The 16356-nt window shown below is 41.8% G+C and overlaps 1 protein-coding gene across 3 annotated transcripts in view; it reads right to left on the bottom strand.

The window, feature by feature from the left end:
* Positions 1-1173: 1173 nt before the first annotated feature.
* Positions 1174-16356, bottom strand: part of LPP (LIM domain containing preferred translocation partner in lipoma) — a 332580-nt gene continuing 317397 nt past the window's right edge. For all 3 annotated transcript variants that reach the window (XM_071437786.1, XM_071437787.1, XM_071437788.1), the window contains one exon: positions 1174-16024. In XM_071437786.1, coding sequence (XP_071293887.1) covers positions 15896-16024 — 129 coding nt within the window. In that variant the 3' untranslated portion in view covers positions 1174-15895. The remainder of the gene's footprint in view (positions 16025-16356) is intronic.

The raw sequence follows: 16356 nt of genomic DNA on the forward strand, positions 1-16356 counted from the left end.
GACAGTAGGAGAGACTGTTTAAGGGTGAAGAAAACACTGCCACAGAGAGGACTGCCAGGGGAAGTTGTGGGATCTCCATGTGCAATGTCTTCAAGGTCACACTAGATAAAGATTTCTTGGGAATGACATGGAGGGAATGGGTTTAGCTGTATTGTGTGGATTGGGATCTTTCTACAACTCTCAAAAATTCTTTTTATGATAACCACTTCTATATAGGGAGGACAGTATTTGTCTCCTTTAACCCTTAAAGGCACAAAACAAACCTGTCTCAGATGCTTACCTAAAGAAAAGATGCAGCTTCTCCACTGACAGGAGGGCCACCTTAGACAACATAGTTGTTTTCCAGGCTGCTAAAGTTCATGGAAATTAATCCCATCTTGAAGACGATCTGTGCAGCACTGTGCAGGAGATTTCTGAGGGAAAAGGGCTTTTATAAAATGGTCCAAGGATAGAAAGGGGAGAAAAACAAAGGCTTTAGCAGGGTGCAGATATTTAGCATGTATCTGTGGAAAAGCTTACCGGGATACACTGGACTCCCCACCACATGAGGCATTTCTGTCAGGGAGAGCATCCAGTGCTGCACCAGGTTCTCTGGATGGAGAGGGAGAGGTCAGCCTGTGTGGGGACCAGTGATATTTCCTAAGCAGATGGGAACAATCCTGATTATTTACCGCAATGATAGCCTAGAAACAAGTTTCTAGAAGAGATAGGCTTTGCTAACCACACTTCTTTCTACTCTGCCTGTAACAGTTTGAATAATGTTCCTCCATTCAGCTGCAGGGCAAGGTGTCTGGCTCTGCTGTCACCCCATCAGAACACAAATTTGAGAACATTTGTGGACATCTTCCCATACAACCCAACTCTGCAGATTACTGCATGGGTTAGGAATGGAGTGCTCTCTACTGCAAAGGCATACAGTTTTAGGAACAGTGCAAAATTCATCAAGACATGGTCAGTATGACAGGGGTGAGCCTCTCGGGACACTTTTGTATCCTTACTTCACTCAACAGTAAAACAGACTCTTCAATTAGGTATGCTGAGGAGCCACACAATGAAATTTTGAACCTAAAAGAGAAAAAGGTGAAGGATATGAAGCATAATTGCAGGTGGAGGCTTGAAGAAGTAAATACCATTCAACTTGAAAAAATAATTTCACACGCTAGCAAACAAAAATGAAATTTATAAGAAGTTTATTGGATTGGTAAAATGTAATAAAAAAGCATTTGTGATACTTCTTCTGCAAAGAAAAAAGGCATCTGGCGATTTTGCATATTTATTTTCCCTTACAAAACATTTGAAAAGCATAACTGATAGAAAGGATAACAACTGAAAGAGCAGAGCAAAGAGGAAAATACATCTCAATATAATTGGATAATGCATAATAAAAATACAGAAAACACATGCTTAAAACAGCTTTCATTCTCTTACTGTAAAAAGTCATTTTACGTGTTGAATAAAAAATATATGCCGGTTGCTCTGAAAATTGCAGTTTAGAAGAGGTAACTAGCTGAGAACAAAATATATATATCTATATATATTTATAAATATAGAAAATGTGTATATGCTGCATCTGTCCTCAGAACAAATTGGAATAAATGATTTTTCAATTCATGCACACAAGTTACCAGAGAAAAAACTTCATTTATTGCTTAGCAGATCGATCCTGTAAGGTGCTGATTGCATTTCCTGAGTGCCCTCAAAGCCCTGTGGAAGTAGTCAGTGAGGGAGACAAGTGGCCTGATGGGTTCAGTGACAAGGGAGGCTACTCAGCAGCTCACAGGAGGTGCACTCAGCAAGTCACAGGAATCGGGAAAATTCCAATGGCAGCAGGATTAGGCCCCCCACAGACTTGGGTAATGCTTTTGCTCAGCAAGGTGTAAAACTCTGGTACCCCCAAGCTCTGACAGACAGGAGACCACTCCTAAAAGCTCAAGTAAGGTTACTTCATTAGGATCCGAGGGCACAGAGTGTGCAGTGGAAGCATTCCTCATATAGGAAGTGCTTCCTTGTGCCTCCCCTTGCCCAGATCCCTAGGCTAGTGATTCACATTTAAAAGGAAGATGCTGCCCACACCACTGAGAGCCTGTCTGCTGGCACTGGACAAGGAGGAGAGTGGCCAGTCACCCTGCCTCCCAACTGCAACAAAGGCAACAACACAGAACCTTCTCCATCTCATGGGCTAAACCAACAACCACCCTGAAGCTGAAGCACCACCTGAAACCACTGTGAGCTACTGCACATCCAGTACAGATCACCCCTGGTGAGCCCTCAGAGCACACAGGTCTGCAACTGGCAGGGACAGGCCAAGGCATAGCAGCTACATAGGCAAATACATTCCTGGGGACACTTCCTCCTTGCAGTCTGAAAGGCCTGAATCATTCTCCCAGCCTTTAGGGGGTTCTCCATGTAGCCAAGAGGAATCCTTCTGGAATGACCTATGTGTGGTTCAGACCCCCTTGTAGCTGCCCACAGGTAAAGCCAGGGTGAGAGACTGAGCTCTGAAACATGACAAACCTTTGCTGTTTGTTCTCTTCTGGAAAAAGACTTCAATAAATGCAGAATTAGTACTCAGGGCCTCTCATTTGACTAACTAGAGGGAAGGCACTGGAGGCTGCTTTCCAGGCTCTCTGACTGTCTAAAACACAAGCTGTGGCATGGAAAAGTACAGGCCCACTAAGGAAGCTGATGTCCCACCAAGACAGATCCTTTCTAGCAAGACTATGAGAGAAAAGTCCAGGCATTACTTGGCTTTGCCCATACCTCTACCAATACTCAGTTCTCACTTTCCAAAGAGACAGTAGAGCAGGTCACAGTGATGCAGTTCAGAGCATCAAAACATCAAATCTTTCCCTTCACTGCATTTCCAATACACCCGGCATTTCCTGTCTGATCACAGCAGGGAAAATTTTGCTAAAACATTATTTTGAGGATTGAAAATGAGAGCATACCAGCCTTTTTAATACAGTAGCACCAATCAAACTTTGGTTCACCTTCAGATTTTCTCTCTTCTAGCATTATATAAAAAATGAACGATGTAGATTTTATAAGAGACATTATTAAGGGAATAAATTCTTCAAATATGAATGACCCTGGAGTTCTGATCAGGAAGAGATGTTTGAGGAGATATACCCAAGCACCTCTGCTACAGAGCAGTTGCCCACCAGACAACAGGGTGTACAAAGCAAGACAAGCTGCACATTAATGGGATAAGCCATTGCTTTGCTTATCACCATGGAGAACAGATGCTCAGCATTAGCCTCTTGCTTCTCTTCTCCATCACCCTCCTAGTTCTCATCTCTCTGCTGCCCATAAAGGAGCACAGCAGGTCTCTGAAAAGGCACACAGTGAAGAAAGTGGAATACTTTACTTTTTAGAAAGGTAGCTCTGTAAGTAGCCTACTTGTCACCTTGCTGGTTGTTCTGTTGAGATGCCTGTCAGGAGCTTAGCTACTTAGGCACATTAGAAATATTCCTTTTTAGGTGGATAAAGCAAAGAACTAGATCAGACTTGGGGGACAAGGCACAGAATGTCCATTTGCAAAACTGAAATGGGTTTCCAGCCCACACAGAGCTGTCAGGAAAGCACTGGCAGATGCAAAAAAGAGCTCTAGTTTGGATTTTCAATGGGTACCATCTCAACACAGTTGAAACTCAAACTACAACCTCCGGCTGTGCATTTCAGTGCAAACTGCTCTTATCTCATGCAGCCCTGAATGAAACATTAGCACAAAGGCAGCCTAATTGGAACAGGATCTTCTCCTCCCTCCCTGCAAATCCTCATCATTGCACACAATCCCATAGCTAATGGCAAAGAGAAAACAGCTGATTCTGGCAAAACACTCTCACTGGGAAGGCAGGATCAGGCCCCAGGCTGGACGGACTCACCATGGGGAGCAGTGCTGGCTGTGGAGAGGATGAGGCTGACCTTGCTCCCTTAGCAGGCCTTCCTCACTCCCATGCTGCAGCGCTGTGGAAAGCTGGAGCTGGAGCAAATGTTTGCAGAGGAGATGCTGGGTTCTGGCTTAGTTTAGGGAACAGAGGGTGTCATTTTTCTCCTTGTATGCCACCAAGGAAGATTATAAAAGCAATGAGAAACTACACTGAATGGCCATCTCCCTTTCATTTTGAAATCTAAGCATTTCTCCCAGTGAAAGCATTCCTGCCATGTAGAATTCCTATTTTGAAAACTTCTCTATATCAGACTGGAAAATATTCTCATTGCATTTGCTGGTTCCAAATTCTAGGTAAGCACTCCTAGACAGAGCTACTGTTTTCATTCAGTGCCCAAGCCAAAGTGGCTCCATATCCTATGGGGACCAGGGCAAGACTACAGCTCAACAAATGAAAAGTAAAAATAATGATACCTTGAAAAAACACATGGTCCGGATTACCAAAAATGCTGAATAAGCAAAGCTACTATGGAACAAAATCAGCGGGAGACACAGGAACAGCCATTAAAATAAAAAATCAGAGCAATTCTGCCCTTTATTTTCTTGCCACGTTATTATTTTCACCTCTCTCTTCTCACAGATGAAGTGGGGCAGGCCAGTTCTTTTTCCTTTTCAAGCTGGCTTTGCTCTCTGGGCTGTCACGCTGCTGGCACAGCCCTGTGGAGACAGGACTTCCCGCACTTCAGGGGAATGCTGAACTGGGGCTATTTTTTAAACATCAAACTATTCCTGTTCACTGTACACTCTGCTTCCAAAAATAAAACAAGCATCCAAGTCTTTAAACAAGTAGACGGACCCTTTAAAGTCTCCTAACAATGTTTTAAACCTGGGGTAGGAGGGATGGGAACGGGAATACATTTTCCTGCTAATTGGAAATAATGAAACTGATGTTTGTGGCTATGAAATGCTGGGTAATAACAAATCAGAGGTCTGTGGCTGAGCCTGTTCTGCCAGCCAGCCTTTGTGAGAAAAAGAGAGCAAGAAAGAGTTTTTTTTCTTTGCATTGATGAACTTAAAATGAAAGCAGGGGCAGTACATGTGAAGGAAAAGGGCAGACAGGTACAGGACATGGAAATTATTTGCCTGGAGCAACCACAGAAGTAGGAAGAAAAATGGCAAAAATAATGTCTCCTTATTTCTTTAGCCCTGGTTCCTAAAACTAGTTTGGGAATGAACTGGGGGAAGGGGAGGAAGGAGCAGCAATTTGAACACAGCAGATGCTCCAGTTAAACCATATCTTCCCAAAGAGGAACTGAGGGTGGGGGCAGGGGAGATGGCTATTATTAATGTCCTTCCGTATATAGCAAAGCAGACATCCTGCATAATGGCAACACAATACATCAATAATAGCCCAAGAATAGCTTCCTACCGGTTTTTTCCCCCTGACAGTTAGAAACATAAAGAGAAAAATCAAGCTGCTGAGATAAATAGCTGAGTCTCCACCCCCACCTCAAATTGCCTTGGCATATTTTAAGAGATAAATGGTTCTATGAGAAATTTAAATAGCTTTCTCTTTTCTTTTTTGGCAGCTGCAGGAACTGGGTCAGGTGTAGAAATTATTAATTTAGAAGCCTGAAAAACCCATGTTTGAAACTAAGTTTTTTTTTTTCCCCTTTAAAGCATCAACTTTCTTAGAAGCAGAGTTACAAAAAAATAAAAAATAATTGAGGGGTATTTTTTAAACAGAAGTCAGGTAAAAATAATGAAATAACAGTGCAGGCTGTAGAAAAGGGACAATTTGTTTAACAGTTTAATGGACATTAAAAGTATCCACAGTAGATTGTTAATGGGTTTTATTGCAGAGTGCTGTATTTGCCTAATGGCTTTCATTCCTCTCGATCAAACATAACACTGGGAGTCTGCCTTGAGGAAAAAGTCTGGGGGGCACCATTCTGTAGCCTCACCCAAAGTTTAGTGCATGTTTCCAAAGAGACGAGAGATTGCTGCAAAGTGACCAGCACCAAACATTCCCATAAGGAGCCCATTATTCTCTTGCAGGTCTTAGAACTGACACCCCAGGGAGCTCATCTGCTTGAGGCTGTGCTGGCTGGTGCTCAGAGCTGGTGAACCTGGTACTGAACCATGTGTAAATCACTGCCTTCCCCCTCCTACTCAAGTTACTCTTGCTTTCCACATTGATACCAGGATTTGTAACACAGCTTTCTGCTTGATACCAACAGCTATCTCCCTCTTCATGCCATATGGGGAAGGATCTCTTTGCAACCATAAAACCTTGAATCTTACAGAGAAAAAAGGTCAAATCCTTTAGGAACAGCTCTGAGCAAAGAAATGCTGATGAACTATCTCACAGGAGAGTACACTAGTTAAGACCTGTAAAAGGTTCAAATTTCCCGTCCTATAAAGAACTCTGAGGTCTTGAAAGATACCTAGTTGGCAGGTAGCCCACTTCCTCTGCTGCACGGCTGGTGAAATCCTCCTGTTCCTCGTGCTCTGTGTCCCAAATCAGGTGGATACCTGAGAGGGAGGAGACTCCCTCGTTTATACTCACTGCACCTCTCAGGGCTCACAGCTCATGCTCTCCTTCCCTTAGTGACCAATCAAAAATTTAGAATGGTGACAGAGAGCCAGATGTAAATAGAACTGCAGTGCCTAGAAAGTCAGAGCACAGATAGGATCAGAAGACAGACTGTAATTACAGGCCCTGCTACTTATTACATAGGCCAGTTGGGCTACATGAGCCTTTGGTGGAAACTTCCTGTGCAATTAATAAAGGAGAAACAGAATACTTTTGCAATCACTTTTCTAGCTTTCACTGTGGGGGTCCAATCCTGCCATCCTGGATTAGCTCTGATCATAGACAATCTTTTCTCTGCATAAAATGAAGGCATCTGTTCTGTAAGACTAACAAGAAAAAAAGAAAAAAAGGACAAAACCCTCATTGCAAACCTACACCATGCACTCAAGAAGGAAAGGAAACTGATCCTGATCCCCCCCAGATCGTAATCTGACAATGTTTTCAAGGCATCTGGCAAAAAGGAAGAAGAAAGAAGAATGCTATGAAATATTTAAAATCCTACTTCTGTCAAGAATACATAAGAGAAGAAAGGTGAGTTTGAAAGGGCTGCATTATTTGTAAGGTAAAACCTGAAAGCACCACCTTTTGCATAGAGGCACGAGGTGCCCTTGGCCTGAGCCAGAGCGGTCCTGAGAACAAACACCAGGCACTGATTCAACAGGGACTGGTGTGACAAAGTCAAGGCTGGGTGTGAGAGGGACCAAAGTGCTGTCCTGCAACACCCTGGCATGTACCATGGCACACGTGTTGATAATACAGCAAAACAGCTGCACCTTTGCAGCCAGCAACTCATCCTCCTCATCTAAAGCTTGAATCAGATTTCTCCTAAAGGCACTTTTTTTACTGCTGGTAATCTCACCAAAGAGACTTCCAAGGAAGGGGAGAGTGCCCTGTGAGATCTGAGATGCATCAAATGACACTTTGCTTTGCTCCTGCACCCAGAATATTGCCCTTCCCAAACTCAAAACCCCACTGGTATAGAGCACCTTTGCAGAAAGGTCTCATCCGGGCATAACCACTGGGCTGATCCCAACCCTATCACAAGAAGCAGGCACAGAAAAGGGCTGGATGTGCCTGGCTGTCATCAGGAGGAGCCCCCACGCAGGTATTCATGAGTTCCAATGCTCAGCTGAGTCTTTTTCTTGGTCACATCCACCTGCCTGCTGTACAGTCCCAGTAGAAACCGTAACAGACTTCAGGACTGGTACTGGGCATACAAATGGGATCAAAATGATCCTGAAACGCTGAAAAAAAAGACTTTGGAACAAAACTGGCACAGCCACAATCCCCACAATGCTTGTGTAAGAGAGAAAGAAAGAATCCCTAGAATGTATTTATCAAAAGCCATTTTATGCAGATTTTTCCTTCTGAATATTTAAAACATGGTGAATATTAAACTTCAGAGATTCTTAATATGTTCCAAAGCCCCACGGACCTTTGAAATGCTAGCTCATCAATATGCAGCATCTAATCTTGTCAGAAAAAAAAATAAAGAGGGGGAAAAAGAAAAGCTATTCATCCTCTGCACACAGAGGTTACAGTGAGACTCCCAAGGAAAATAAAAAAACAACCAACTTCCAGCATCTTATGCAATAGGTTAAATTTACTCTGGTTGGAAAAGTTTCACTTTCTGCAAGAGAGAAAGTGCCTGTATGTGCATAGCTACTGGAAGCTTCTTCTGAAGTGTGAGGCTGAAACTGTGTAGCTGGATTACAGTAAGTAGTTTATTAAAAAAACCAAGGCTTGTGGCTTTGCCTCTTGTTCCAGTCCAATGCAGTCTCAGGATCCCCTCTCCAAAGGCCAGCAGACAGTGCGCCACCTAAAAATCCATTCTAGTCCAAAATGCTGTGGTTGAAATGGTTTTGCTTGTTTATAAAGTTTAGTGTTTCGTATCGCTTGCATCTGACCTTCAGCAGAAAGAAAAGCTCAGTTAAATTGTGCAAATATGTACCAAATGGGAGCAAGGGAAGGCAGCCAAAAATGCTGCATGAGCTTTTGCAGGGCTGCAGCCTTTTAGGAGCACCAGTTAGATGAACTGGATGAGAGGCCAAATTGATTTAGGCTCCAGGCAGGAGCTTAAAACACCATGACATCCAAATTCACAAAGAAAATGTTCTGTTGCTGCAACCCCAAATTTCCTGCACATGAAAACACTGTTTTCTTTCATCTTTAGTAGATGCTCGTACTGTAATCCGACATTTAAAAATGAACAAACAAACAGGAGTCAGCTGACAAAGGATTCTTGCTGGTGAATGGAAGTAGGTCACTCTGAGTATTTAGCCTTTACAGTCTGGCTTAATATTAGTGTTGTACACAGAGCAGTAACAAAACTGCACTGGAGACAGGGAAAGACTCTAATTTTGTCTTTTCTGTGAAAATTAGCATTAACGTTCTGCATTAATGTGCAATGCCTCCCCAGCACCCTATATCTGGTTAATTAAAAGAAAAACCACAACCACAAAGCAACCACACACTAAATTAAACAGCAACAAAAAACCCTTACTGGTCAGCCTGCATTTAAAGGCATCTCATGAGTAATTGGGGAGAGAGGAATTTTCCTGAAGGAACATAAAAGAAAATGAAAGCTCTACATACAAGACCAAATAAAATCTTCTGTCTCTCACGAATGCAAATTCTGGCTGCCCTTTTACACAAACATATTAAAGGAATATAACTGGAGAAAAAAAAATAAAAGAGGAAAAGCTAATAAAATCATTTTTGAAGAAAAAAAATATTTAAAAAACAAACTATCCTTCAAACATATTTCTTCATGGTAAATCCCTGCAATCATGTGGTTCTAAATTACATGGTTAAATATGACTGAAAAAGTAAGGCACAATTTCAAAATCATTTTAAAAGCAATAATTATAACAATTTTCTTTGATATCCATATGGCAGGCCAATGATACTAAGGACGCACAAAACTACTTGATTAAAGATCTGAACAAGTTTTTCCAACTACTAGCTAAGACTCACAATACCTCGGTGAAGTAAGTAAGAAACCATCTTTACTGCAAAGATGAGTGCACATTGAGGACATGGAAAAAGTGGGTAAGAGAGAGGCTTGTGGACAAGGGGAGGCAGAGGCAGGAAAGCAGAGGCACCCCAAGTGTGATGTTCCTGGGGAGGGACTCTAACCCCTGGAAATGTAAAGGTAATGCCACCACGGGGGCTTCTGTTTCCTTCCTCATTTTCTAAAGCATCGAAGTAGGATAACAATACTGGACAAATAACAAAATTAAAAAAAAAAAAAAAAGAAAAAAGTTTTAACTGGATAGCTCTAGCTACCTGTGATAAACCCTGTGCTTCCACACGTTACATGAAGCCAAAGGGACCAGGGACACATAGTCAGGAGTGAAGCCCAGTGCAGTGTAAGTAGCAACAGTCAATGCTGCAGCCTGGATTTCTGCTCAGTTATAGCCTCACAAACACCTGACATGTGTGTGTGTATGCCAGACTGCTCTGCAAGGGTGCAACTTAGCTTTTTTCAGACCACAGCAGAAAATTTCCAGGCTGAAGTGAGAGCTGTTCCTCAGTGTCCACCAGGAAACTTACTGAGGCTGTCCTTTTTCTCTTAGATTTTCAGATGCTGGATGAATGTTATAATTTCACATGTCTAAAGTCTGTTCTCTCTCAGGCTCCAAATGCCAGTTGGGCAACCAACTGTTGCAACTTCAAATTTGAAATGCTGAGGGAGACAGGTAATATTTCTAGAAATGTTTAAGGAAAAATGCCATTCCCAAGCCCAGAAAGGAGATTAAATTCAATCAGTATCTCTTGATTTTCATGGCAGTTGCCGTAATGTGCCTATATTCTTCAGTAATTTCAGGGGAAAAAGCCAAACAGAAAAAGACCCCAAGATAAAAACAAAGAAGAAAATTGCAGCTGCCACAGAGAAAGACACTGGCAGTCCCTATAGCCAGCCACTCCATGGCTTTAAGACGGATAAGAAAAATGAATCCAGCAGAAGTAACACTGTTATTTTAAGAGTCACATTACTTGGATTGTTCTAACAAAGGAAACAGTGACTTCAAAATTAGCAAAACTAGTTAAAAATAGGGAAAAAAATCTCGTAAAAAGTTTCAAAGCTTTTTTTATTTCACCAGGTCCAATACTGAACCATTTCCCAAGAACATTTGCTTGGTTTTAAGTAGAATTTTTATCCAAAATGTTTTCAAAATTGTAACAGAAACTTTAATTTACCAGCAGAAGAAACCAAAGAACTACAAACAACTGTGAAAAAAGACATGGGTCTTTGAAAAATAAAAATATTTGTTTACAATTCTGAAATTTATTTAGATAAAAATTCAGTATAATTTTAATCATAACAGCAAAAAACAACCCCCAAAAATGCTGTGGGTAATATTGCAAAAAGAGAGAACTTCTCATTAAAAAAATTGCCCTTCTGCTATCACATAATTTAGTGTAAAAATTGCAACCAGCTCTAACTGGAAATAGTGTTCTCACAGCTCTCTTGGTCTGTATTTTACTAACCTCTAGGTTATGGAGCAGTTCCTGCCCTCCTTCCACAACAAACCCTCAGTTACCATCGCTGGTGTTTTCTCATGGGAATTTCACCACAGTGGGATGGTTCAGCACCCCTCTCCAGGAGCCCCAGCTTGCAGCACTGAACCTGTGTGAGGTGTTGTCCACCCAGGTGCTGAACAAACAGCAAATCACCACTGTGACCCCACTGCAGGAACCAGACACCATCAGACACCAGTCAGCAACTCAAACCCTTTCTGAGCCACTCAGCTCAAGCACCAGGTGTCCAACATTTATCCTTGACATGGGATTTATCTCAAGAACCTTCTCTTGGGTCCTGTTATCCTCTGCCTTCCAGACTTTCCCAAAATCAAAAGGAACCAGCATTTATCAAACCTAAGCCAGGCAGCAGCCATAACAGGTCCAAAGAGATTTCAGACTTGTTGCATATTCTCTTTAATAACCACCATTTCTTTAAAGACACTTTTTTTTCATTCTTCTCAGGCACATTTTGCTGATAGGCAGAAAGTCAATTTAAGGCCTGTGTTTTGTTAAAGCCTCACTCCTGCTATCAGGATGAACGCTATTATGTAGAGTGACAAACACTTTGGTACTCCCACACCTCTATGATTAAGTCATTACTCAAGTGTTTTGCAGCCATGATAAAAATCTAAGAATTAAAATATTAACACCCCTCCCAAAACCAAAATTAAAGGTGTGTTATCTGATAGGCTAAAGAATTGGTGTGGATTTCTGGTTTTAAAAGCAATGTTCAATGAACAAAATAAGTGACAATAAAACCATCACATTCACAAAATACTAGTGTTAGCCTTGGGGATGTGCTTAAGGATTGGGCTGTAACCAAGGCAACCCAATCTCCTGGAGAAAGTTTAAGTAGAGAGTTTTAAAGCTATTGCTCAAAGATACAGTAAATCTGGCTGTAGGGCTACTTGTGACATATGGAAGGTGCCACAACCACCCAACACAAAGCACTCATCTTTTAACAACTCAACCTCCTGTCATCCAAATGTTACATTTGATCAGCTGCGGTGTTCTCCTGCAGTTGGCATAAGGGTGATACAGGAGCCATTTCCTGTCTTCTGGGTAATTTGATAGAAATTTAACTGTGCCCACATCCTACCCAGATCAAACCTGTATGATCAGGGAATAAAGAACCAGTCTGGTATTAATGGCTTATGTCACACCACGCAATGGCTTTAAGTCTGCACTTAAACAAACCCCAGGGACATAAATATTTTGCTAAATTAGAACCTGATCCTGGGCCCTGTCTGGCCACAGAAATCATGGGATCAGGCCTGACTTGCCAACAAATGCTAGACAAAGACAAAGCAGCATAAGCAGAAACTGCAGACTTGAACAGAAATGTTGGGGTGATCTTCCAATTCTTTCTGAAAGGAACAGTTTGGACATTACTACAGCCACAGATGATGTGAATTTTTGTCATGGCTAAGAAGGTCCAACTTGAGAAAAGCAATGTTTCTTTGGCAAAAACTCTTTCTTTGGAACAGATAAACATGATATATTATAAGTATGTGATAAATATTGTGATGAAGCCATATCCCAGTGGTTCTTAATTGCAGTGCAATTGAGATAAATCCCACCAGCATTTCTTATTAAATCCTGAAGCATCAGCAGGGGGATTTCCATATACATGTGGGTGATGAGAGCCTCTGTGATACAGTATCTTTCAAATTATTTATAGCAATTTTGGAAAACAAAACCACACTGAATAAAGAAGAGGGTTTTAGATACTCCCTCCTTCCAACGGGCAGATGGCTTTGGTGTCTAGGGATGAAAAAAACCCCATCATAGTACCTTTGCACAGATGTGTCAGGTCTAGAAACCAGCCACAGCACCTCAAACATCAACACTGTTCAATCTTTGTCAATCATATTTCATCCATGAAGTACTTAATGCTTGAAAAGTTTGGCTCTCACCTCCCTGCATGCCAGCCCAACTCACCACAGCACTCTCATAACAGAGAGGATTCAGAGCTGGATCTCCTGGCTGGCCGCGTGCATTGCAATGGGCTGGAATCCCAGGCCTACATACCAGCAAACTTTTCTGGAAAGAGAAAATAGAGCTCCAGAAATCACTAGTTTGTGCTAGTCTGTGACTACTTTAATCCCCATAATGTCTCTGGGAAACTGCAAAGAAGCTCTCTCATGCAGAGGGCAGAAGACAAGGAGCCATATGACTCGCTCCAGTCCAGCCTATGGCAGGGCCATAAAAAGCCCAAAGGCTCTGAACTCGAGTCCTTAGTCTAGGCCACATTCTGCTGGAAGGCACAGCAGCTTGAGAGTCTCATCAACCACTCGATTTAACACTCACAAGAGTAAGGAAGATCAGAGCTATGTTTTCTGCCTGATGAATGGCTCATTCTGCACCCAAATGCATCACTTTATCACCTGTGCTTCTATCCCAGCACTGACCTCCCCTGTTTTTGTAGGGTTAGTTCAAACTAGATTTGCTCAGTATTTGCAAGGTTTTTTGGACTGGTGGTGGTGCAGACTGTGTGTCAAGAAGCGAGCTCAGAAGGACCTTACATGCCATGGCTCAGGGAGCAGGAGCCCAGGTAGAACCTGGTGAGAGCCAGGGGGCCAAAAACTCTGTTTATGTCTGAGGCAGTAACATTCTTGCAGGCCAGGGTAGAAATCCAGTATAAAAATCCAGTATAAAAAGTCAAACTGCTTCAGCACAGCCCCTATGGTGGTGAAGGAAGACTTCTGCTCAATGATGCCACCCTTCTACAAAGAAGGATTCATTTCAAGCTGTGAATTTTGGGAAACTTCCCTGACACTGGTGAAGTTTGCCAACATATAAACCATGTAAGGAATGGAGCTTTCAGACTGGTATTTCTGTATTTGAATTTACCACAGACAGCTGAAGCTACTGAATATCACAGTGCTCTTCCAAAAGGTTAGTGCTAAACTGAAAAGAAATGCACCATATGCAGGAGCTGCAGTATCACATCACAATTTTTCCTTTGCTTCCTATCAGTTCAGCTCATCTAACTTTTCTTTTCAGCATTAGTGGATATAATTATTCTCTATAACAGAATCCTGATACAAAGAGGAAAGCACCACATTCTTATTGTTTTTCAGTGGGATGCATGAAAAAAAGATCTTGTAACTTACTCTTGAAAAGTTACATTTTGTCACTTTTATGGTCAATCAGCCTGCAACTGTTTCAGTTCTGCTTCTTAATTTAAGTGCAAAGAAAGGTGTTTTCCTTGATTACATCTGCAAATAAGATATTAATGTCAATTCAGTGATATGAAAATTACTCCCTCACTATGTAATTTGCACCCGAGTTATTATGGGTTTCATGAACAAGACTATTATAGCTGCTCAGAATGCCATGGATTTCTAATTTTTTGATTTGTTTTTAATTAACCAAACTAAAAAAAAACAAAGAAACCCTAAACCCATGATCATGTGAAAAAAAAAGGATTATCTGTGCCCAGGTTTTATTTACCTTGGGATATTATATTGATTCTGGACTGAAGATGAAAATGCTGCTGCTGGCCCAGCACTCTACTGCCATGAATTTCACAGAGGCAAGTTAAAAGTGGCTGGGATGAAAATGGAAGAGGAAAAAATTGCCTGCTTTCTGGAATGGCATAGTGAAGGGTTTAATACCCTCTTTAGCTTTCTTAGGATGAAAACCGAACATGTATTTAGGATGATTTTTTTGCTGTTGTTGAAACAGGACCTGATGCTTTAAATTGAAAAACACAAATCACATGTGTTAACATCAGAGAAATGTGTATCATCCCAAAGCCTGATTCAATCCTTGTTACTGTTGAAGGAAAATCCTCCCACTGCAATAACAGGAGATGGAAAAAGACTTTATTGCTTGAATGTCTACCCAGAGACCAACACTGCCAGTGGTCTCACTAGAATGGGCTGTATGAGAGTGGTGTAAGATTTTTTTGAGCATCGCTTTGCACTGCAGTTCTATGTAGTCATTTTTATATTTTTTTAACCACTGGGATTTCAGAAATGTGTTTCCAGCCCCACATCCCTTAAATATCTTCTCAAGGGACATGACTGGCTTATGCCTCTGGAAAATCAAAAGCATGCTGTGTGTGTGTAGTGTGTAGTGTGTGTGTAGTGTGTGCAAGCTCACATCCTTCTGTGATTGCTCATACATTGTGAATTGGAAGCATCACTACTGAATAAATTTATGCGATAGCTAAGTAGACTTTCATGAGTAAAAGAAAAACACTATTGAACTGGAAGGGAATGGAGACAAGTAAGGGCCTAAGAAATGACCAATCTGTGTCCCAAGGATACAAGATCACACCTACACTCAGCTGAGTACAGCTGCAGTTGCACTGTTTGTGTTAATGCTGGGTCTGCTCTCACACCTTCTAGGACAGTGGAGCTACTTCTGTTGGTGACACAGATCCTATTAAAGTCATCAGCAGACATTGAAGTCCCATGACTTCAATGAGAGCTGCTCAGGTTCTCAAAATAACTTGGGAGAAATAACCACCTCAGCCATCTTTCACCCTCTACCTTCATGTACTTCTTAAGAAACAGGAATCAAACACAGAAGCATAGTAAGGACCATGTTCAGACCTCCTTACACAGGCAGATAACTTAGGTGCTGTGACCCATAACTCCATCAGCTGCAGACAGAGCAGCTGCTCTGACTCACTCACTGCCCTCCTGGACAGTTGTGTCTAAATTAGGTGCCTGTCATGGGTAGTCTGAACATGGCCTCTCAAACTGCCCTCTTGCTCCAAGGCCTTCCAGTTTTACTTTTTTTTTCTTTTTTTTTTTTTTTTTTTTTTTTTTTTTCAATAACAGAGATTCAGACCCTAGGTTGGAAAGAAATCATGCAAAGCTTGTGCAATATCTCCCAATGGGCATCCTGGGGAGGGTCACAGTTGATACTCAGAGATCAGTGCTGGCCTTGGCAGTCAGAGCCTGGATCCGAGCAGAGTTGCAGGTCTTGCAGAGGATGTGCCCATCCAGAGGGTAACAGCCCTGATTGTCCCCTTCAGACAGGAGGCCACCACAGTCCTAGGAAATAAGTGAACAGGAAGAGCAAAGTAAATAATAAAGAACAAGATTAAGCAAAGAATCTATTAGTCAAAGAAAGTCTCCTCACTCTCCACCTTGTAACAGGATCCAGCCTGAGTCAGTGCAAAGCATGAAGCTGAGGTACGTGATGTCTTTTACGATTAAGCCATTTTCTGATAAGAGACAATGCTGCAGAGAAGATGGGTTCCCAAGCTCCCTGCTGAATTTAATCCAATTGAAAATAAAAGGAGATTATTCCCTTCACATTTCTGAGGAAGCAAAGGTCTTTAGCACTGGAGAAACATCAAACTAAAGCACGTATTTATTAATTC

The sequence above is a fragment of the Agelaius tricolor genome, unplaced genomic scaffold (genome assembly GCF_023055355.1).
Source record: "Agelaius tricolor isolate 1412-34295 unplaced genomic scaffold, bAgeTri1.0.p SCAF_12, whole genome shotgun sequence".
In the NCBI taxonomy this organism is placed as follows: domain Eukaryota; kingdom Metazoa; phylum Chordata; class Aves; order Passeriformes; family Icteridae; genus Agelaius; species Agelaius tricolor.